The sequence below is a fragment of the Spodoptera frugiperda genome, chromosome 8 (genome assembly GCF_023101765.2).
Source record: "Spodoptera frugiperda isolate SF20-4 chromosome 8, AGI-APGP_CSIRO_Sfru_2.0, whole genome shotgun sequence".
Lineage (NCBI taxonomy): Eukaryota > Metazoa > Arthropoda > Insecta > Lepidoptera > Noctuidae > Spodoptera > Spodoptera frugiperda.
In genome coordinates this window covers 2,974,907-3,000,483 of record NC_064219.1, presented here as the reverse complement: position 1 = coordinate 3,000,483, position 25,577 = coordinate 2,974,907, and the positions used below count along the sequence as shown (strand labels likewise).

At 34.8% G+C, this 25,577-nt stretch overlaps 1 protein-coding gene across 1 annotated transcript in view; it reads left to right on the top strand.

The window, feature by feature from the left end:
* The first annotated feature begins 194 nt into the window (after nucleotides 1-194).
* Nucleotides 195-25,577, top strand: part of LOC118275365 (uncharacterized) — a 28,903-nt gene continuing 3,520 nt past the window's right edge. Inside the window, exons 1-6 of the mRNA XM_035593286.2 lie at nucleotides 195-1,138; nucleotides 2,420-2,542; nucleotides 5,807-5,887; nucleotides 22,807-22,946; nucleotides 23,473-23,589; nucleotides 24,441-24,502. Of these exons, the coding sequence (XP_035449179.2) occupies nucleotides 245-1,138; nucleotides 2,420-2,542; nucleotides 5,807-5,887; nucleotides 22,807-22,946; nucleotides 23,473-23,589; nucleotides 24,441-24,502 (1,417 nt within the window). The 5' untranslated portion in view covers nucleotides 195-244. The remainder of the gene's footprint in view (nucleotides 1,139-2,419; nucleotides 2,543-5,806; nucleotides 5,888-22,806; nucleotides 22,947-23,472; nucleotides 23,590-24,440; nucleotides 24,503-25,577) is intronic.

The following is a 25,577-nucleotide window of genomic DNA, read 5'->3' as shown; positions in this document are numbered from 1 at the left end:
TTTGGTAGTCAGTTAACTCACGTATTTAGTTTAAAGACGTTTATTAAATGGATATTTATTAGTTTCTCTAAAAATATATAAATTTAATTATATATATTTTAACTAAAAATAATTTAAAATATTATAAGTATTAGTTTGCAATAATAAGTCGTCATCTTGATTTCCGCATAAATGTCACGTCGGCAATGACATTTCTTTCAGTTGACAAGTCGTAGGGGCCGGCCGTAGGGAGAAATTATTTAGAATGAATCAAGGAGGCGGCCTCGCTTGTTGCGCTGTTTGCAACGAGATATCTCAGCGGAGATGTAGTCGCTGTCTCACCACTTATTATTGTAATACTGACCACCAACGACAAGACTGGAAAAGACATAAAAGTGAATGTGCACCCAAGTTACCGAAGCAGGGTACGAAAAGTGATAATTCAGGTGAACGTACGATAGTTGGTGAAGAAGCCACGAAGAAAGTGAAAGACGGAACTTCCAACGTCACGGAGGAGAGTCACCAGGAGTGTTCAAAGGATAGTAGTAATAAAAGACATTCAAAAAAAAGTAAAGCGAAGTCAGTAAAAAATAGTGGAAAAGAAGGTAGTACGATAGGTGTTAGTAAACATAGCGCACAAGTATCAACTGAGAACGTTAAACAAAGTGAGCCAGGCACATCGAAGGCCTCGGGGCACAATGACAGTAGTGTGATATCTAGTGTAGTGTATACAAACCGCGACTTGTCGACGAGTAGTGCCATAACTTACGAGGGTTCCTCGGAGCAGGAGGTGTTGCGCGAGACTGCGCAGCTGCTGAGCACCGTGGACTTCTCAGCGCCAAGTACCTCTAATGTACTACGGGCAGTGAACAGGACTGACACTGCCAACATGCCCGTACTACCTAACTATGGGGCAGAGCAGGGTACGAGGACGAAGGAGTACCCGGAGGCCTCACTGAAGGGTAGCGGGGCCCCGTTTAGTCACATGCCCAATAGTTACTACATGGATCCAAGTGACTCTTGTTACGAGATCTGTCACAGAGTGATCAGAGACATGACTCAGTATGGTGTTTGTGTTCTGAACAATTTCCTTGGCCGGGAACGAGGACTTATGGTGTTAAATGAAGTGTTAGAAATGTATAGATCAGGAATATTCACTGTGAGTATGCTCTTTCATTATTATTTTTATTGTTTTATTTGACTAATAAATTGATTTAAGTTATTGTTATGGTAAGTTTCGAATGACATTGTTTTGAGTAGGTAAACAGTTTGAAATATTCCATTGCATTAAACAAGTTATGTGATTGCATTCTGTAGTAACTTGGAAACCTAGTATTTAACTCAAAATTCATCATTTTTATTGTCCTTTTCCATCAATGGCTTCATCTTCACCTCTTTTAATCAAAAAAAGAAAAGAATTTTATTTATATGGTAAAGTAAATAAATTACAACAGCGGTTTAAGTTTAAATTGTTAACTCGGAAATTTTGTTTGTTTAAAATAAACATTGCCCCACACTAGGATATCCTGTGTCGTAGATGCATTTACAAACATACCAATTCACATACACATGACATCCAGACCAAACAACTTGTGGATCAAACAAACAGTTGCTCCGCACTTACCATACAGGCATTCAGATAGTATAGTGAAACTTTCAATTTATTTTTTCTTGGCAAAAAACCTTATCATGTTATTTTATTGTTATTATTACATGGTTTCATTAATAATTTGTTCTCTTTTGGAGCCTATTTGCATGATAAATTTGCTTTATATTTCATTGCAAAATAAATTCATTTCATTTCCATTAAGTGATCATTTGAAAAAAAATATAAAAGAATGGTTATCAAAATTTTATTTATTTTTCCTATTACCTACTCACAATCTGCATGACGCATGTTATCTCTAGTAAGTGAATTAAGTAACTAATTTAACTACCTTAGTTTATTAGCATATTAAAGTATTTTATTTTAAATTCAATGAGCTGTAGATTCACATGTTGTGATATTAAAGTTTTTGATGCCAAAGAAACATATTTTTAAGAAAAAGTAAAAAATATTAAGATTACTTTATTTGCTGTAATTATTTTTAAAATCAAACGGTTTTATCTAACTTTTATTAAATTACACTCTAAAGTTTAGACTCTAAAGTAAATAAGTACTTAGCCATATATTTTTTTTAAACTAATTCACTACTCTTATACAGGGCTCCTGAAAGAAACTTAAACACAAATATTCATAATCTACACTTTTAATTTACACTTTCTATAAAACCCTAAACTTTTGAAACTTATTTCAACTTCTATACAAAAATAGAATATTTACAGAAGAAAAACAAAAACAATTATGCAGTTATACTTTTTTTTTATTAATAAAAATAACTAATGATCTAGTTAAATCCTTTTTGTAGATGTGTTCTTAATATATTTTTCTACAATGCAGGCTGGTCAACTAGTCAGGTCAAATTCAGCGACAACAGAAGCGCAGACAATCCGAAGTGACCTCATCACGTGGATAGACGGCAAGGAACCAAACTGCACCTATATCAGACAATTAATTAGTCAAGTAAGTATTTTAAAATATTTTTAATGTTCCTAGTAATAAGTACACAATATCCAAGTAGTTTTGTATGTAATGTATTGTGTAGAAATTATCTATGATTAAAACACTAATAATTCTTTAGAACTTGTGTGTAAGTAAGTAGCACATAGCTCTTTTTCATAAATATATGATGAATATTCAGTTAGTCTAACTGATGGAAAAATAAACTTGCTTTGCATAATTATAAAAAGTCTTGAAATATCTGTCATTTTAGCTAAGAGAAACATAACCAAACAATGTATTTTTATATTATATTTCTCTAAAATAGGCCTTGTTATAACATCTAGTTTTCGCCTATGAATCCCAAAGCCCCAAGCACGTAACGAGCCTCTTGATATACACCATCATAATAGGTGATTTCAACATAATATAATAACTACTATGTTACTCACTCATAAGCTAAGCTTAAAAATTATCAGACAATTAATAAGTAAATGCAATAAAATGAATTCATGCGCCAATATTTATCTATTGTCGCAAAATGTGCATTAAGTACTAACTGAAAAGTGACTGATAAACAGCTTTGTGCAATGTGCAAGTGTAAATGTAAAGGTGTAATCACGAAATAATTAAAACCATACTAATGCTAGAATCGAGTGTCCAAGAGTAAGTACCACTAGTTACTTGATAATGATAACATATCAACATCAATGGTTCTCTACTGGGTGGAGTATGGACTTCCTCTTTATAAGAGGGTTTGTCGTAATCTTCAGTCTAGACGGTTTTTTTATTTATTTATTTTTATTTTAGGGCTTAATCAGCCCCATCGTTCCCTAAACTGGTCTATCTAAAACATTTTAAGTTAACTAAATATTGAATACCTGCGGGTCATCACTGTAGCAACATCATAATAATAGATCATACTGAATTGCTTAAAATACTGGAAAAGGATCCCAAATAATATTTTTTTATGTTAAAATGTTGCCTCAATGAGTTTCGTCTCGACGGGTTGGTGATCGCAATATAAACAGTTCTTAGGTCTGAGTGATGATGTTTAATCTCCGCAAGGATGGTGATACATGTATCCTACTCTGCCATTTGAGGCCAAATAAATCAATGAGGTGAGAATTGAAAAGGTGTTTAAAAGTACATGTGCAGTAAACTCAATTTCAATAATACCTCTGGCAGATGTTTCGATGTTATTGAAAGCTCTTTACACATTTTCGGGTCTGATGATATAGTCTTTTGAGTTGTTTGCACGTTTGTCAAACTTTTCCTCCTTAAATGCTCGGCTGATACTGATGACTTTCTTGATAATATTGTATATCCAGACACCTTTGTAATGTTTTTTTAATTCACATATTATTTCGTTAGTCAGTCATATTTAGCATAATTAAAATACCTGTGAAATCCTTTCTTGGAATAATGCAATTCACAAAAATATAAACCTAAGTCACCCTCAAATAACTTTGCTATCAGCTACAAAAACTTGTCGTATCTGTTATTAACATTAACACAACAATAAATATAGTTGCATCATTTATTTGCTAAAAGTATTAGCAATATAAAAAGAACTACATATTTCTGTAGCTATATAGGTACATAATATCAATAATTATATTACAACTTAACCGCAAATCGTTGACTTCAAATGGGGACGTTTTAACCACAGTAAGATTAATAATTATGTATGTCTGAAGCATTTGCTTGTCGCCATTTTTTCCTTATTTTACCTTTACAAGATCATAAATCTTTAAATATTCTTAAGTATTGTCTTGAACTATGGCTTCTTACTTCTTTTCTCGTATTCTTCTTGCCCTAATACAAAAGATAATTGTCATGCTGTTTGTTCTTTGAAAGTTTCGGTCCAAAATAGAGAATGAATCCATTGCTTTACGCTGATAACAATGGATTTATTCAATAGATGTTATACGCACAATTCAAACCAACGGACTACTGCACAACATTTCATTTCAAGTCCAAATTGCACCCATTCCATTGACGAAAATATCACTTACTATTTGTATAAAAATTGTATCACGAATACGTCATCTCTTTAAATTTTCGTATCGCTTTGCTTGTGATTAAAGTGCCATAATTATCAAAATTATGTTAACTAATTACTGATATTAAATACTCTCTGTGACCGGTCATACTATTACTAATTGCTTTCAAAATAAGAAATATCTAAATGAATTTACTTTGTTTTCGTAGTCAATATATTTTTGGGTCAAGTCAGTCGAACGCTTTTGAAAGATCCGAAATACTTCTTTCGTAGAGTTACGAAGCTTATTTTTGAATAAAATTTTCTAAATACATCGATTCGCATTTGCAATGAAAATATAGAAATAGTGTGATACCAAAGTTCGGTATAAACTTGAAAAGTTCTTCAAAAGCGAGTTCCTCAAGGGTCAATCTTAGGACCATCCACAAAATATTATCATTTCAAAATATAGGTAGGTTAGCAAAATATCAGGCGACGGCGATAATACAGCGAAATACTGGTTTACAGTGTTATCGACTGATTAATGGCAGATATCCATTGGATAAATATTATGGCGCCAAAGATTAGGCCATATTTGACATTCCATTGTCTGCGAAATTAGTAGTACTTTAGACTTTAGGTCTTATTTTTAATTTACTCCGATGTTTCTGCAAATGATTTGATGTATGTAATATAGTTAAGTACATAAATAATCTTAAGTTTACATACCTGTGTACCTTTATCAAAGATGTGACTTCGCACGTATGTTTGATCTGATACAGAAAATTAAATATATGTTTAGTAGATTCCCATTGACGTTAAGATAAATAGCAATCAATTCGTTTGTAAATATTTGTATTTGGGTATTAGAATTTTTAATTTCAGAGGGTTTTTGGAAACAATCTCTAAGTCTTGTATAAAAAGTCAATACATAGGCAACTCTGCCATTATCCTGGTTCGATTCCTAAATCAAATAAATTGAGTTTTGCAATCTAAATCAAAATCTGGTCATCCAATAAAGGTTTTGTACATCCAGATATGGACTCTCTGCGTTCACATATACCTACTTCTGTAAAACGAGTTAACAAAGAATTAATATCTTTATCCGATGACCCCGTTTAAACTAATTTGGACAATAACAGATTATCATGTAAAATCCCATTAAGTACACTTTAACCGCCCATTATAGTCAAATTAATATCAATTTTTGTCTGGAATGTTTCCACAATTAGTGTAATGGGCGGTGTTATTAATTCTTTCTGTGAGATAAACTCGAAACGCAATTAATAACTCTTGTATTCCAGGTTGACAATATCATACTGAGAGCGAACAAAATGGCCAACAATGGAAAAATGGGTGACTACGTGATCAACGGGAGAACGAAGGTAAATATTAATGACGTACAAATACATAATGACAACACTGTTGGTTGACTAATCGCAAACATACAAGTACCTTTGGAAATGAAGACTTAGCTTCTCATTTCGTTTTTGGTACACTATAATGATAATTACCCTTTGATTACTAACATGATTACTAACACAATAATCTACTTTTCGTTCTAATAACATAGATGATGTAAAAACTGCGTTTTAAAAACCAATTTCAAAAGACCAAAAACTAAAAATAAAACAAAAGGTAAAAACTAAAATGCAAAGAATGACTATTATTAGTACTAATAGGATACCCACTCACTGATAGGTTAGGTTAGAAATTGAAAATCGGTTCACAATTGGCTGAGTAATCGGTGAACAAATAAAAAAAAAACAAACATCCGAACATAGTACCTCCTCCTTTTTGAAGTCGGTAAAAATAAAGTAGGAAACATTAATGTCAAAGAAAAGGTAGAAAACAATGTCGTAGATCATCATCATCATCATAATTTACCAATAAAGTCATTACAGCTTAAAGTTATTGTGTAAGAAGTACTTGTAACCATTTCGGCCATCGGCCGTGATTACCGTGTTCCGGTTCGAAGGGTCTACAAACCTACATTTACCTCTATTTTGACAATTTAGGAGATGAATGTTTGTTTTCTAAACTGTCCGTTGCTTATATGTTCATAATTTTACTCAATAATTTTAATAATTAATTTTACTCAAATAAATACCGATGAGTAAATAGGGAAAACCACGGTATTGAATTGTTTTATTACTTCGTGTTTGTACTTACACTTCTTTCTGTTAAACAAACTAGCCTTAACTTAACTCGTTTGCTTGTTTGTCACCTATTCCATAAAAGAAAACTAAAAAGAGTTTAAAGCATACCTCATGTCTTATGCAACGCCGAAGACCACAACAATGTGTCATGTCTTTTTTGCATAAGAACAAAATATTCCGAAAGCATGCCATGTACAAATCGAAAGCCTTACTGAAGTCGACGCAACTTTTGAATAGACATGTGGAATTCCTCAGATTTGTTTTATGCTCTTAGTCGTATACAAAATTTTGTAATGGTTATTCTGATCTGAAGAAGGTATCTAATTTTTTTTTTTCTATTTTCGCCAACTGACCACTAAATAATAATCCGTCATTACTATAAGAATACCTACCTATCTAAAAATGTCCAAAAGTAAACTTGCAAATATGTTTTGCATATGTCTAATACTGGGACTGATTACCACTTTTTACCAATTATCATTCCGACATTTCCGACCACCAATGAAGCAGTTCCAATCCTTATGGTTACGCATTCCAAAATTATTAATTGGCACGTGTTGTGGTCTTCAGTAGCTCTTATATTTAAAACCGCAAACTGACCACCACGACATAAGTATGACTAATTCTAAGCGTTCATCTTGTCCGTTGCATAACGATGATATCTTGTGAAACTGCACATTCTTTTATTTAGGGTCTGACGTAAGATCTCTTCGGTTTCGGGTAACCGGACATCTGCTTTCAAGAATTCAGCTGCTAATACATTTTTGATTGATGAAAGGAATTGTTTTAGAATGTTAGTACATTTTTATGCAATTTTCTTTGTAGTTTTTAATGCAAACCTTTGATGTAGTTGGATATACTGTTTTATGTTAAATGCGTCGTTGATTCTGTCATTTCCGTAATCAGCAGTCCACTAGATGTACTTATCTAGTAAGTTCCTCCATAGTCTCAAAACAGTGAGTTCAAATTGTTAGACTCCAATGCCACTATAATGTTCAATTTTCTTTTTCAAAAATAAGCTGGCACGGTTTTTACTTTCGCTTTTAATCTCATCAATATCTAACGCCCCTATCGAATCAATATTTTCACCAAAAACACGCGGAACATGCACGAAGCGAATCGATTCAATAGTAACAAATGTAATATGTTATTGAATGAAAGCTAATAGACAAAGAATATGCTCTGAAAATGCTTATCATTCTTCTATTCTATGCAATTCGAGAGGTGTCGAAAGACACCTTATTTTGTTAATATTGTTATTATATGCTTTGTGCGCAGAATTGGGATGATCTATTTCTAAACAAAAGGTCTTTTTTGACATCGCGATCATAGAATATTAGTCAGTAGTTATGGTCTATCCCCTAAGGTCCCCTTTTCAAGGTTAATTCTATAACTTTCATTCGTAGGTAACCCCCTAGGCTCCTTTATTATACACATTTCCTACTTCTCTACAGGGAACTCCCTGTCATCTTCACACTGTGTGTTTTATATTACCGTCTTACGCAAAGCCATAAATGCCATTGAACTGACTCGTGATAGTACGATTAAAAGTATCACCTTATAAATTATCGGACATTCTTTGGATCACCTTTCCATTTAATCATCCTTTTAAATCGTCATGATAAAAGTCCCAATTTACATTTACACGTGACTTTTCAGTATTTATTTTAATCTAATTCAGGAAACGTAATATTGATTAAGTTCAGTCCATAATAATGGTAAAACGGGTTAAATAGGGATCCAGAGGTGAATAGGGACAAAAGAAGGGTGAATAGATACTATGAAGAATTTCCCTGTACCTAGTCACCTCTTCTGTCCTTATTCACCTTTTAATCCCTATTCACCCCGTTTTACCGTACCCAACATTACTACATCGTTATTTCCTTATTCAGGGTGTCGAAAGCCATCTGTCACAATCCTTAGACCAACAGAGCAATTAGTGAAATCAGTAAACAATATGATAGTCAGTGCCCCTGTCTCCCACGTCATAATGTTACCGAATCATAACGGCATATTTACAGTTATATTAATTGTGATCCTCATTGCCAACACATGCTAATTACATATTAACATAAATATTATCATAGAAATATTGTGCTGATTTAAATACTTAAGTCTCTGCTAGATCTACTAAAAACCAGTTCAAGGCTGTTCACTCAGATGGTTTATTTGATTCAGAAAATTCCTGAGCACCTTAGTGCGTCGTTCAATATCTTTGGATGCGTTTTCCTTATGCGTTAATTTTTGCGCTTGAGGAAAGTGGTTATAGGGAAAACTTTTGTGTTATTTATTAGATTCGAAAGTCTTATTCAAATCTGTGTTTTCTATATCAGTCCCCTAACTTCTGCCAGCGGCTTCGCCCGCATTCCAGATCATAATCTACCGCTGCTACAAATTTCATCCTGATCCCTTCAGCCGTTTTGACGTGATTGAGTAACAAACCAAACATAAACTCATAAACTCACAAATTTCGCACTTATAATATTAGTAAGATAACAACGCTCACCTTCACATATTACGGTGTGAAATATAAATTATGATATTTTTGGCAGTACCGTTTTGAACAATACTCAACTCTAAAATCTCGACTCCCCAGCGTTTTCCTAAAATCTTTTCATTTATCCATAGCTCTAAACAGCTGTTTTCATTATAACTTCACCTCGACACCTTCACAGTCACACAATACGCCTCCATTTTCAATGCCCGTATCTTCTGGTACATTGTTAAAAGGTTTTGTGTTTGTCCAAAAAATACCAAACAATTGCATTCAATCAAAAGCCTTTGTCTGATCGTCAAAAATATCAATAGAGTGTCAATTATGTTTTATGCAAATGTTTTTATAAACATTCTTGTTTAGATAATAGTTCGTGACATTAAGTGTTTCTGTTTCATATTCAATGGTGGGTGTTTTACAATTGAACCAATGCATTTTGTAATCTTTTACCAAGATATGCTCACCTTATGATTAGTGTTGCTTTGACTTGTACAAAGTTTAATCTCTTTTCTATGTCTAAATCGGTTTCTCTATTATATTTTAATATGGAATCTGCTCTCATTCTTGTCTTAAGATTGTCGTTTTTTAAACATAATCTTTCGAATTTCGAAATCCAAACGAACATCACATCACACATCAACAGCCTATAAGTGGCCACTGCTGACCAAAAGCCTCTTCTCACATGGAAATATTTGAGCATTAATCACCACGCTTGCTCAATGCGGGTTGGCCCAAACGAACATAAAGAGGACCAATTTAGATTCTCAGGGAAAATTGCCACCTAATGTCGCCATGGGTTTTCCATCTACTAATGCGTCTAATTTGACTGACTCACTTGAAACTTCTAGGCCTATTGTGGTTAATAGACGTATCAGTATTCGAGGAGTAGTGTTGAAGGTTTCTATGAAGCTTTTCCTGTTATTTTCACTTTCTTAACCCTTAGTCACAACAAATACTTGGTGCTTTGTCAGCTTTGTTTGCGAAATGTTTGAAAATACTTTTTTTAACATGTATTGTGTATTTTCCTGTTATTATTGTGGAATGTCCTCATCAATACTCGTTTTGATAATAACAGATCTTGATTATTGATTTCTATTTTTACTTTAATGAAAAAAAGGATTGAAATGTCGTCTAGCCAACTTTCAACATTTCAATTTTATATCCTCCATATCCATTCAATTTTATATCATCCAATACAGACATTTGATCCATCGGATGCCCATACGTCGTGTTTTGGCAAGCGAAGCCATCTGAATGAGACACAATGAAAGATTACTCATTATAATAATAAAAAAAAAACAAGTCCATAGCTAGCCGCCTAACAGTCTGCCTCTCACAGTTCGGAGCCGACCGACCTCACAAGATCACGTTCATACAATAACATAATTGATTTATTATTTAGTTTATCAGCTGCCGATAAACGAGCTCTCTTATCTCAATGATTTCCACTCCATTCATGCGATGCAGCTTTACTTAGAATTTTCGAGGTTTTGACTGCTTTTTGTTTCTATTCTTAAACTCCCTTGTAAGACCTTACGAAGCTTTGTCTTATGACACAATTGGCATGACATTGTTCAGCTTTTCGGTTACAAAATTCTCTTGTGTAACACGAAGTGTCGTATTGTCTTGAGTGTGGCAATATTCTGGAATGACAAAAATGGATTTTCTATGGTTGCTACCTGTTACATGGAACGAAAACTGGGTTAATTGTTTGCAATGATCCTTCATTGGAAACTAGGGAGTATAGGGAAAAGATGGTCTGTAATAAAAGGCGTAAAGTATGCCATTTATTTCCCGTTTAGACGTTTCTATTGTTTCAAGACCACATAAAATGCGTTTTCTTCCTTTTATTTACATTCATGTAGGTATACCTTATATCTTGAGTAGACAGACGACCTAATAGAGGTAGCAAAGAACCTCTGGATGGCAATCATAACCGCCCGATCGAGTCATTTAAGGAGGGCGTATGTTCAGTAGTGGACATACGCCTCCCCTAAATGACATACATACATCTTGTAGCTGATTAAATATAAATGACTAGCAAACCCAGCGAACTCCGTATCGCCAGCAATGATTTTCCCTGTTTTCCTGCTTTTTTTTCTTGAATTTTTCCTGAATTTTCTGCTACAAACCTCACGAAGCCCGAGACCTTTCCAACGAATGTAAAATTGTGCAAATCGGTTCGTGCCTTCTGGAGTTATAGCGTCAGGAAGGCAAACCCGACTTATTTTTATATAATACTTAGATTAGATGATGGCTTGTAGTACATATCCTCTATTTCAATAATATTAGGAAGTATTCTACCTCTATCTACGTAACACAATTCAAGTACCTACGTAATTTGATAATGAGGTCATTCTCTAGTGTTCCCGTTCCATCGTGGTCATAAATGCCAAGTGGGTCAATTTTTAAATATTATTTGTTTATGTAAGCAGTAGGCGTTTGTTAGGCGCCGCGACGATTTGATAAATCGCTTGGCTGTCGAGATTATTTTTATTGCACAACTGTACTTGCAAATCGCAGAATGATGGTCGGGGAATATTTTCAAAGCAAATGTACTTACAAAATTATTTTATTTCATTAGAACACTTGTAAGGATGATTTAGAAAAATTAAATGTAGTTTTATTGGAAAGAATCATGAGGTAGTTATTTTTCGATAGCGAAGGAAAAACAACAGCAATAGGTATGGATTGCATAGAATCTATCTATTTCCTAGGTAAGTATGTATTATACGCAAGTACTCACAATCACAAAGCCGGCTAGAGAATCTATTCCGTACTGATATCGTTATCATTTCGCAAAACTAATATCGTACGAAGGGATCGCTGGTTTGCGCGATAAAAACCAAAATAACGCGCGTCGACGCATGCGCGGTGATGGCGTTGCGTACGTGACTTGTAGCATGGCGGCGGAGAGGTGGTGCGGTGCGCGGGGGAGGGGGCAGTGTAAACATTAGTAAGAATCGTAAGCGAATCCCACGCCGACATCCCTCTGTTTACAAACTACTATTGTTCGATTTACACGACCAATCTAATTTGGTACACCGTTAAAATCATCCTCTGTTTTACCTTTGTATGTTTTAGAATATCATTATGTCTAAACAGATCTTCGTAAACTGGTCATCTAGTGTTGACTTTGACTCGGTGAGCGTTAGATTTGCACAGAACTGTGTGGTCTGCTATTTGCGATTTTTATGTCTGTTGAAGGTCGGAATGTTAATGATTTGACAACAGAAAGCTTTTAGAAAAGTGAAATAATCGACGTGATTAAATATTTAGCCTTAATTGCGGTCTAGTAATAATTTGGCACTAAATATTTTAACTAATGCGACGTAAATAGAAGTATAATTTACAGCAAATATTACTCAGATACAGTGCAGTCACAACATATCACCCAAATGTTGACAAGCAGAAAATAGAACCAAAAATCTACAATGCTCCAAAAAAAACTATGTCTAGCACGCTCATATCTTCAAAATAAATCCTTATCTATTTAATTTCAACCTTATTGTCTTTTTTTAAGTAGGTACATTTTAAACTGGCCAGTGACGGACCCTTGGTTCGTCACCTTCGGTAGGTACTGGCAGTACAGAAATTACTCATAATCACAACACACTTTCTGTCACGTAGCCCTTTGGGGTTTACATCATGCCTTTATCAATAACAATTAGGTACAATGTGTTTGATCAGGTACGCCCTTAGGGCAGGAAAAACGTTTAGGATTTATCCTTACACATCATTTTATTACGTTTTTGTTCTACTCATAGCAGTAGGTATATGGCAAAAGTAGTATATGGGCTTGATATTTCAATTCTTCATCGAACGTTATTTTATATGCCTTGTCGTGTCGTGCTTATGTTTACAAACACAGATACATTCACAATGAAAAGTGCATTCATGCATTATACCAAAGCCATCTGCCTTTCGTCCATAAACTACCAGATGGTTACAAAAAAAAAACTCTGTCGTCTCTGGCCTCTAACAAAAAGGTCTGTTATTCTTTTTTGGCGGCGATTTGTCGTTCTATATTCAAAAAGTGAGCACGTGCTGCAGAATCAGGAAATGGCTCTGATTGGTTACAGTGTTGACATAGGCCGTTGTGCCGCCTAATGGCGTAGGTTATCGTAAAGAGGATTAGCGGGATAACCTTGTGTGTGTTTATAAATAGTTAATTGTATATTAAACTCTATAATCTAAGCCGAGTTTACAAATATTGGTGATTGAAAGTTATGATTAATCTAATTTAGTTATTAATGCACTTTACTGTGTACTTGTCTAACAGTGACATATTATTTAAGAAAATGTTTACGGTTGTATATTGACAGTTGAAATAAAATAACAGTGTAAAAAAAAGTATAATTTTAATCTATTTATTACAATCAATAAAAGATGATTGATTCGTCACGGGAAATACCAAAAACTTATTTACTTGTCAGAGTATGGATAAAGAAAACAATTATTAATAATTAAACATAAACACCTAAATAAATAAATTGATAATAATATCACACTAATATTGTAAATGTGAAAATTTGTTTGTTTGGATGTTTGGCTGTTTGTCCGGCAATCACATTGAAACAACTGAACGGGTTTTGATGAAATATGGTACACAGACAGAATATGAACTGACTTATGTGATAGGACACAATAACATAACAAAAAAAATATGCTTGGTCTTTTCCTTCTTTTTAGGAATCTGTACACTGTACACTTTGGATCGAGCAAGTAGCTATCACGGAGACTTTTATCTTTAAATATTTGTATGTTGACTTTTAATTTACCTAATTGATCTAATTAAAATAGAAACAGTTCGACGGTGAATGTGAAATTACGGTTCTGTAACTGTACTTTTTTGAGGTGGAAAATCATCCAATGGCTTCTTCCGCCTTGGGCGAAGCGAGAGGGAGTGTCAGACTCTTACTGACTAAAAACCACCCCGTTCCTATTCCTGCTTTTCGAACCGGAACCCCGGTAATCCGCTAGGCAGTCTGCAGCTCTGGACTGTAATGTACTAGAGCACTAAACAATAACACCCAAGTTTAAATACAAACTGAAATCTTCCACCAAATCCCTTCAGTAGATACTAAACTGCACATTTATTCCACTAAAATCTCCCTTATTTCCTAACACTAAAGTCGTTTATTCTAAAGCATAACTAAACCTAAAATTCGATACATTTTTCTTATCAATATCGATAGACGTGAATAAATTGTTGTATTGGTACGTGTGTAGCGTTAAACGGATCGATAATGTAGGCGAGGTGCGCCGGCGCCGGAAAGAATTCGCAATTCATTTATCAAATGCTACCATCATAGGTCAGGTATAGAGAGATGGTGTGTTTTTATGGTTTGAAAGAAAGTAAGGGCTTTTCATTGGTCCGATGTAATAAGGGCTTGGGTTAAAAAAGTTGTTAGAAGCCATAGAAAGGCAAAAACGAAAGTGACTTGTTAAAAAAACGACCACAGCGGCCGTTTGGTACCGGTCCCTATGGTAAGGTGACTGGTGATAGTTGGATACGAACAACTATCGCTATTTGGTGTGGCCTATGTCCAGTATAGGATATATATGGGCTGATAAAGATAAGATTGATGTAACTGTATGATTTTTCTTAATATAAACCACCATTTAAGTGTGGGAGAGCCGTGCTTCGGCACGAATAGGCCGGCTCGACCGGAGTGATATCACGGCCTCACAGAAAATCGACGTGAAACAACGCTTGCGTTGTGTTTTGTTGTGTGAGTGAGAATACCGGAGGCCCAATTACCTCCTTCTTAATCCTGGATTCCCCAACAACCCTTTTTCTAACCTCCAAAAGGCCGGCAACACACTTGTAATGCCTCTGGTGTTTCGGATGTCCATAGGCGGCGGCGATTGCCTACCATCAGGTGATCTGTTCTGCACCTTTACCGGCTTTATACCAAGACCAAAAAATCCTTAAAAGTGTTTTTACTACCTTATTTGCTTCTAAATCTTCTAGAAGCAATGTATCTAATGCGCACAACACAACACAGTAATATAATCTGATAACATTAGTCCTGATAATTTGGCACACTTGGGCTATTACGCATGTATGTGTTTGTGTTTACGAAATACCTTGATGAATGTCTTATTATTTGTACATAATTGAATACAAAGTCGTTTTTGGCTTATATTTTTATAGGGTACCGTTTAGGATGCTTTTCCACCAGAGATATGCTATGCTATGTTGCTGTGGATGCGTTTGGCGTCCACCAATCACATACATTGGTACAGCTTAGCAATGGTGGAAACGGTCACATAGTTTCACAGCTTAGCTATTACATCTTCGTAGCATAGTTAAATAGCACATCTCTGGTGGAAAAGCACCCTAACCCATGGCTTTGATGGCCCAATAACGTAATCTAAAAAAATCGCCTCAGCTATCAATTTTGAAAATTAATCAAAATATTAGTTAGGATTTTGATATATTTCGGTTTTCTTTTCTTCGGGACAAAGTCTTAATAAAGGACAAACTGGTGTGGTCCACTCACTTATCAATCCTTGAAAAAAATATTCTAAAAATAACATTTATAGTTCTGGTTTACATATACTTCTTGTCTACACCACCCAAAAATTCGCACTGCCGAAACTATGCTCTGATTCGGCAATAAAATAAACAGGCCACAGACCTACCTCAATAGGCTATTAAGGAAATCAGTCCTATTCATAAACCATACTGAATAGGACCACCCACTGGGTCTATTCATTCTATACAGGGTGCAGATTTGAAACCATGACAGAACTCGGGAGCATGTTACGGATGTAAAAAATGTTCAATTTAAAATAAGGTTTCTGGCCAATAGTTAAAAACACAGCTATAATAAATTATTTAAGATTGGCCGTCTTTCAGAATAATTCGTCACCGGCGATTCTGAATATTTCAGAATCGGCCAACATGTCACGCACACAGCGTAACAAGACAGCGTCGAAGGTCAGTGGGCGGGGCTACGCGAGACGCCGCGCGAGTAGGCAGTTAGAAAGCGAAAAGAAAAATAATCACCAACATTTATTAATGATTTGATTGTTAACACATTTTCAATAATCTTAGAGTGCAGAAACAATCAATAAAAAAGTAGTACTCGTATCTTCAAAGAAAACGTAGGTATCAGCTGATTCATAACACTACGTAACTAATGATTTACTTATTACGTTTTATTGCAATCCTGTTGGATACTAATAATTTAAAACTTAGTTATTTAAGGTCTGAATTATGAAAACACATCGCTACGAAAAGGTAGGTAGGGATCTAATCCAAACGCTCAGCTGTTTGCGAGCATAATCTTAGGTACCACTACCTATTAACTAATATCAACAAACACATTGTACGTAGGTAAGTTCAACCCAAAGTTTTATTCGTGTTTTAAATCGAATGATGTAAAATTTTGTTTCCTATTTGAATTAAGTCGTTACTATTAACCATTAATTAGTAACTGACTATAAGTTTACTTATTATTCTGCGCCATAGGTACAGTATTTATCAGTTGATTCATAATAGCTAATGAAATTATGATGTACTTATTAATTAAATTTTATTGGCATCCTGCTGAATACGTAAAACAACCAATTTCAAACTTAGAATCGTAAGATCGGGATAATAAACACACATAGGTAAGTAGGTAGTCCAAGCGCTCAGCTGTTTGCGGGCGTGATGTTAGATAAGTAGTTTACTAACGTATTCTGTCTACCTAGATACATTCAGTTCAAAGTTTTAAATCTAAAAATGGTTTCATCCGCATAACCTACGTACGTACTACGTACCTATCACCTACTTTATTGTTAGTTTGTTATTGCCTAACTAATTTCTAACAATTAGTATACTACTTACCTACTTATTATCATTTCATGTATGTTCCTGCGGTAGTTATCAGCTGATTCATCGTAGGTACTAGTTAAGTAATGATTTACTTATTATGTCTTATTGCAATCCTGCTGAATATCGCTCAGCTGTTTGTTTCATTTTTGTGTGTTGGAACAATTTCTTTAAATTCATCGAACCTATTATTTATTTTAGATCGGATTAAGAACGCATCACGTTCTTAATCCGATCTAAAATAAACTAGTTTCTGCTAGCGGTCTAGCTATTTAATCAGAATATCGCAGTGGCGGGCAACAACCGATACCATAACGAGTAGCGGGTTCGATTCCAGCATGGAACAACTCTGTATAAGTACCTAATCCACAATTTGTTGTATCGGGTCTGGGTGAGACGTAGTTATGTGAATTCAGTAGTTATGTAAAAATTGATATTTAGAGAGCCAAAACTACTAATGTAATTTGAAAGTTAATATCAAAATACGCATTGTACGAGTAGGTAAGTGTCCAAATGTTTATTCGTGTTTTAAATCGGTGGATTATAAAATTGTCGGTCAGTGGGTAGCCTTAGGGGCGGATTTGTCTTTCCTATTTATGCATTGATATTCCGCATACATACCTACGATAGTTACCAGCTGATCAGCTGATTCGTAATAAGTACATACTAAATGCGTTTCCTATTGGTGTAACTAATAAACAATTTCAAACTTAGTAATGGGCCAGTGGGTATCCTTAGGGACGGAATGTACAAGTAAATAAATTACATAAATATCTACCTGTGTCACTCGGAGTCCGGAGATTTTGTTCGTCTTCGTAATCTACCTATGCACAGTAACATAGGTATGCACTACGTCACTGATTGACTATTGTAACACTAACAGTCAGTTGCAGGAACGATCATTAAATTTTTAAAGTGACTTTAAATATTAATGAAGCTTTAAAGTGTTGCACAAAGAAGTATTTCTATCTCATTTTAATGCCGGATTAACTTTAATTAAAGAAACGTCAAATCGGGACTTTAGCCTATTTTTTACGTTGCACAAAACGTCATTAGCGCTAAAGGAGCATTAAATTGACAGTTTGGGGTTATAATTTTTAATGCCTAGTCAAACATCCATTAAACTTGTTATTAAACTCTGAATTCTTTTGTAAATAGTGCTAGTAATATTTTTTTACTTTATTACAGTATTATTTTGTCCCTTTCATCTTTATCCGCTCCTACCACGACGACGTCGTGTAATTCCAGATAGGATAAATTTATTTGAAAAACATGACGGAGAAGAGTTTCGTGTGAGATACAGGATTTCTAAAGCTTTACACATTTGCGAGATACTCAATTTACAAACAAACTCGAAGAAATAGAGCCATCGATGGCCTCACATAGTTATTGATATGTTTGAGATTCTTCGCTACTGGATCTGCCGAAGATCAGCTTCCTGCCAAACATAGGCCTTCCTTAGTGTTAACAACCACTAGCAACACCAGACAGATATAATGTAGGATGTAATTATAATATAATAGTATTTAATTACTGAGTACTATTCATAGGAATAAATATATTAAACCTTTTTCGTCATTTCATATTAAACCTTTTTCGTCATTTCATAGACTACATAAACTGTTTAAAATAAATGTTAGCTGACATGGAACGTCAAATGATATATTTAAAAACCGGCCAAGTGCGAGTCGGACTCGCCCATGAAGGGTTCCGTAACAGCAAGTAGATGACATATTATAAAAGTTACAAAATAACTTGGTTTTACATAGTGTTTGTATGAACGACAATTTTTTGAATCAGTTCCATGTATGGATGTAAAAACCCTTTAATTTTTAAATTTAATAATTTTTATTCAAAATTCGAATAGCGGTTATCGAAATACATCAACCTACAGAGTTTCAACTATGTAGGCCCAACAGTTTCGGAAATAAATGGCTGTGACATACGGACGGACAGACAGACAGACAAACATGACGAATCTATAAGGGTTCCGTTTTTTGCCATTGGCTACGGAACCCTAAAAATGGCGGAAAATAATTAATTCGAATATTGGTCGATGAGACGGATTGTTGGTTTATAATAGTTCTGTAAAAATAAATTATAATTCCTGAAATGTTATGAATTTCATTTAATCTTCTCGCATCTTGAAATAACATTCGGTATTTCCATATCATGCTAGGGGAATAGGTGTATTAATAGATGTATATACCTTGTATATTTTTAAGAATAAATAAAACGACTAATCTTGTTTTAAATTAATTTATTTTATTAGATATTTATTTTACTAAAATACCATACCGTCATTACATGGGGGCAATTCGTACTTCCTCTGTGGGTGCAATATTATACCATTCTTTGGTTAATTCTTTGCTTAAAAAGTTAGTACAAGGGCGATGCATACTGCCTGAACCAGCCTGTATTGCACCAGATACCATGGTTAATGAATAATGCTGAAAATTCTTTCTACAAAAGGAAAACTCGAGACGAGTCCAATTCTCAATTAATCACAACAATAACAAACACCTGGAAGCTACGTTAAATCTTCTCTCTTACAAACGCTGTTACGATACCAATGAAAGATAATTCAACACCACATTAAAGCAATTGATAATATTTTTATCGTAAAAAATTGGATTTTTCCTAAATACAGAGATGACAGAAACGCTCATGATGTCAATATTGACAACTAGGGCTGGCGATCTAGGAATTTCTTCCCGCGAACCAAAAAGGTTGATACCTATTTTAAATCGTAACACATAATTGAATCGGTCAGTGAATTAGAATAAGATTTGATATTTATATGTATTCCACTATTAAGATACTACAAAAAACATTTAATAGTAGCTAATTAAAATAACACATATACCTAATCTATTAAATATAGAGATATTTAATCAAATACAAAATATAGATATAGGTATTACGTAAAAAATGTGATTAGCTCTGGAAAAACTCATAATTAAGTCTTAGTTTACAAGTAACTAAGTAGTAACAAATGGTATTGTATTGATTTTTATAGTGTCCTTTAACTACATGAAATAAATCGAGTCACGATCGATAAATCGTTATTTTAAAAAATCGGTTTCTTTCGATGCGGGATTCGCATCCTTCCATCCTTAATGACAATTTACATTCAATCAGTTCCAGAGAGTATACAAATACTACGTAATCAGTTCATTCAAAATATGTGTTTTAACTTGCAACACTTTTTAATGTCGTCTTTAGTTAAAGTCCCATTAAAGGGACCCGCAACAGTTTTGTGCAACGTCTTTAAATTTAATGGAATATTAGCGATAATGACGGATTAACTAATGTCGATTTTAAAGACAGTTTTCTGCAACTGACTGTAAGACACTTATTTTGAATGTGTTTCAAGCACTAAACTTCTTACAGTCACTGGGTAATAGTCAGCATACGTAATTGTCATGCCTGTGTAGGTATTTTCTGGTTAAGACGAACATTTGAATAACTCGACGGAGAATTTTTCTACCGGTGGCGGGAAAGTAAACTACCTAGACTAAGTGTATGTTATCATCATAAACACTAAACTTTGATAATTAATAAGACGGGAGTTCAAGGTCATGCATAAGAAATTTCGCAAGCGACTGCCACCGGCAGTGCCAAAACATAAACTGAATGCGTGTGCGTGCGCGCCACAGGGTGAGGGTGCTAGGGGGCGGAGCTTGTGGTGCGTTCGCGTTTCTTATTGGAATTTTAGGGAATTGGTAATAATGTCAAATACGTGTTTGAGTTTGTGTGCGTGTAATGCCGCGTTTTAAGCTAGTTACATAACGTTCGAAATGTGATAGGCGTAGTTCTCACTTACGGATTTGCGAATTTTACAAAAAAATTAAAAAAAAATTGCCCTCAATTTTTTTATTGATTTGGACTCAGAATCGATAGCCGAGTTACCTCCTTGAATGTGTCTCGGTTTCAAAACAACACCCTGTATAATAGCTGGCTTCGATCCGCGTACCGATGTCAATATTTGACGCGTGATAACATTGCTAATGAATTTACCATAAAATCGCACTTTCGAAGTCGTTAACCTACTATGTATGCTTTGATATGTTGTAAACAGTTTAGTCCGGTTTCATTTTGATGATAGGTTTAAAATTTGGCGATAATGCCCTTTTTATTATGTTTGTCATTTTCCGTAAGAATGTTCAGTACCGTTCGGCACTCTGATTGGTTGGTTTATTTAACCGGCCAATCAGAGCACCGCACTCGTTTTGATTACTTTAAACGTAAAGCAAACTCATACTAAGGGTACTGAATGGGTGCTTTTTAGTTACTTCAACTTCTCTAGCTCCGTTCCGTATAATCGTAAACCGAAAGATCTGAATCAATGATCCGTGCACTGACCAAATCGAAATCCAGGATCGATCACAAATTCTTTTGCTCAGCAATCGTAATTCCGATCACTAAATAAACAAATAAATGCGGTTAATATTACCCGCGTATGTACTTAACTGTTTTAAATTGGAAGTAAATATCGACACCGGTGTATTTTCATCTCTATGAATATACCAATATTGCCAATAATTACGCTAGCTAAATATTTGGCTGCTCTATGTAATATTTACGTATGGAAAATATATGTTTGCCATTTTAATGTGTGCATTCTTTATAAATATGAGTAAATTCATAACACATCTCTCATCTTTATCAACATCGGAAATCGATTCGGAGTCCCAAAACTGGGGGATTCCAGTTCCAGGGTTCTATAGATTGGTCTGGGTATCATGTGTATGTGAAATTGTATGTTTGTAAACGCACCCACGACACAGGAAAAAATTGAGTGAGAGAGAGAGAGAGAGACAGTGGCAACGACTTTAAAAAAATAGAGCGCTCCCTAGTCCCTACTAATGTATCATCAAAATCTGATCGGTAATTTCAGAATGCATAGACGATAAACATACAAACTTTGATCTACATTAAACAGACAATATGGCTAAATCGGAAAACCCCAATAACATTTTTCTCCTATTTCCAAAACTAGCTAAAGTATAACATACACGTGCCAAGCACACGTGTGTTTACACTATTACAGTTATGACTCAGTAAAAATATCGCTTGGTTGGCAGTGCAGCTATAAACACTAGATTATAGCACCCTGTCGTATAAATTGTCTATAGAGGCCCGTTCTAGGGTAGGTACAGATAGGTCTTAAAATAGTTATATGGCTAGTTGAGATAACAAATACTACGTACTTGAATAGTAAAATACGTAGAACTATTCTATGGGTAATCTTTCATACTTTAATATACACAATGCTAATAATGTTATTATGTTTACATACGTGATATGATATGTTTTGATCATTATCATCAGCCAGAATATGTTCACTACCGTACAGAAGCTTTTTTTGGGGTGGGAAAATCAATTCAATTACTTCTCCTGTCTTAGGCGAAGCGAGAGGGAGTGTCAGACTCGTACTGACTAAAAACCACCCCGTTCCTACTCCTGATTTTCGAGCTGGAGCCCCGGTAAACCCGCTAGGTAGTCCGCAGCTCCGGATCAGACATCAACCCTACTAAACCACCACAGAGGGTTTGATGGATCTTTGAGGCGCGCGCGGAACCGTGCGTATAGATTCGCTATACGCACGGTTCTGGTTCTGGTCGAGCGGCGAGCTACCCTTATTCACAGTCCGCAGACCCGCACTTACGGTGGCCGGAGATCGTATCGCGCCGGGGCGTGCAATTTTAGGACAACTTAGAACCAATTGAAGATTTTTTTTGTCCTAATCGACCCATTCTTTCACCAGAAAAATAGGAAATGTAGAATCTGTACTTATGTATTTATTTAATTGTTTCACAGGCAATGGTAGCATGCTACCCCGGCTCGGGCAGCCATTACGTGAAACATGTGGACAACCCTAATAAAGATGGCCGCTGTATTACCGCTATATACTATCTGAATCTCGACTGGGATGTCAAACGATGCGGAGGATTGCTCAGGTAAATATCATTAGGTTTCATTTTAAGAAAAACGGTCAAATTAAAGTTGTTGGTAATTATTTTATGGGTGTATTGTTTTCAGTACCCTTAGTACGAGTTTGTTTTACGTTTAAGGTAATCGATCTGATTGGTTGGTTTATTCGAGCCAGCTAATCAGCGTCGAACGCGCTCTCGTTTCGTTTACTTTAAACGTAAAGCAAACTCGTACTAAGGTTACTGATTCATTTTAGAGAAGTTTTTGTAAACTGCAAATCATGCTTGCTTTATTGTAAATTCTAAAGATCCATTTTGAAAGCCAACGTACTCCCAACAATGGTATTTATCACGTACTTGTTGACGGTATTTAATGTTGCAATTATGAGATCATCACTAACAGACTTTATTTGAGCAAATTTTCTACTGTCCAATAGACCTAAAGCTACACTAACGCCATCTCGTAACTTCAAAAGAAACCCTTATGGAAAGAGTAAATATTATTTGCATGAGTCAACGTCATCCATTATTTGAATTCTTGTATTATTTGCAGGGTATTCCCAGAGGGTACGAACCAAGTAGCCGACATAGCTCCCATCTTCGATAGAATGCTGTTCTTCTGGTCAGACAGACGGAACCCCCACGAGGTCCAGCCAGCATACAGCACTAGGTAAATCTTTCTTTTATGAAACAAGCCGGTAAACGTGCAGACGGATCACCTGATGGTAAGCAATCGCCGCCGCCCATGGACACCCAAAACATCAGAGGCGTTACAAGTGCGTTGCCGGCCTTTTGGGGGTTAGGAATTTAAGCATGGCTCTCCCACACTTCTCTATAATTATTATACTATCTGCTCTATAATTTTATTATTAGAAACAAATGAAAATGTACTTTATTACCTTAGCAATAGGGACAGAAATAAATTAAAATATTTTTGCTGTTTTAAGAATAGGGACCGGTACAATTTACCGTGTTACAAATAGGGTTGTTTTAACAATGAAACAAGCAAATAATAAAGACCTTATAGTCATAACAAAGAGAGGAAAATTGATTTTGTGCATTAAACCTTGATTATTATTAAAAGATGGTTTGATTATAACTAGAAGAAGAACTTTAATGTCTTAAAGAGATATTTTTTTAATGGAAACTATGAAAAAGTAGTTAAACATTTTATTACTGAAGACAAAGCAATAATAAAACACTGACATTAAATAGTTTTTCTATCTAGTTATAAAATATCAATAACCTTGACATATAGGTTTCATCGAGTTATCATGGTCTCTATGATAACTGCTCATTTTTATGTAGTTTTTAATAAATATTCTTGTCGTATTTGTCATTCTAGTCTGTATTTATAATAAAAAATATTTTAAAATAGTTATTTTATCTATCATCTAAATATACACGCTGAAATCAAGGTTACTCGACTAATTTCAAGCTATGCCAGGGACCATGAATAAATCATTAACGTGCTAATTGTGGAGTCAACTCTAAATAAATGTCTTTTTTTGTAATTTTCAGATATGCCATCACGTTATGGTACTTTGATGCACATGAAAGAGAGGAGGCGCGAAGGAATTTCAGTAAGTAGATCTAAGCATATTTACATTCTTTATAGAATTACTATTTTACCAGCGGCTTGGCCGTACACATGTGTAACTACTATTCCAATCTACCTACTTGAGATAAAATACGCAAATATGACGTATTGCAACAACAAGCAATAAAATCGAACTACTTATACAACATAAAATATATTGCAACTAAAACAATAAAATGTTAATATTTACTACTACACTACATACATATGACAAAATGAATGAGTAACACCAGTTGTATCCAGTTTGACTAGTTATTTTGATAAACCTAGATTGTGTTGATGACACAGAAGAATTCATTTGTCTGAACTCTTCCTCAGGATTACCGTAAAGGTCTGACCTGTAAAATAGTCCCATAACAGGCTATGAGTAGCTTTCTTACTCACCCAAAAACGTTAATAATATGCCTTAATACGTAGTATTTAAACTTTTGAAATAAATACGTAAAAGTGTCAACAACGCAATACTGTGTCATTGTGAAATAGCATTGAAAATAAATACATTTCTATAAATACAAAGATGTCTAGTAGGACTCGCTAGAGGGTTTTACCCGAGCGCTTGAGAGCAGGAAAACTGACGCACCTTGGTGTGTATCTAGTTGATTGCAACACATATTTCAACGGCATACGTTTTATCGTGTTCGTAAATCATATTATAAATTAAAACTGTTATATGTTATATATCAACACGTCTCTTATCTTCGAAGGGGTAGGCAGAGGTGCACATTATGAAAATGTACAATGTACAGCCACTTTTCATTATTTATGCTGTAAGTCTCATGTAATCGGGGTGAGCCTACTGCCATACACCGGGCACATTTCCAGACTCTGTGCTATTACTGAGAAATTTAAGAAAAAAAGCCCCATAAAAATACTTTGCCCGACCCGGAAATCGAACCCGAGACCGCTTGCCCGAAACTCTTACTTGCAATCACTCAACCAACAAGGCAGTCGATCGGTCAATAATCGATTATAGTAACATCAAAATGTATAAAAAATCTTCTTTTTTAATGATCTTTATTTTGTCAAATTATCTTTGTTTTATGATTATCTTTACAAAA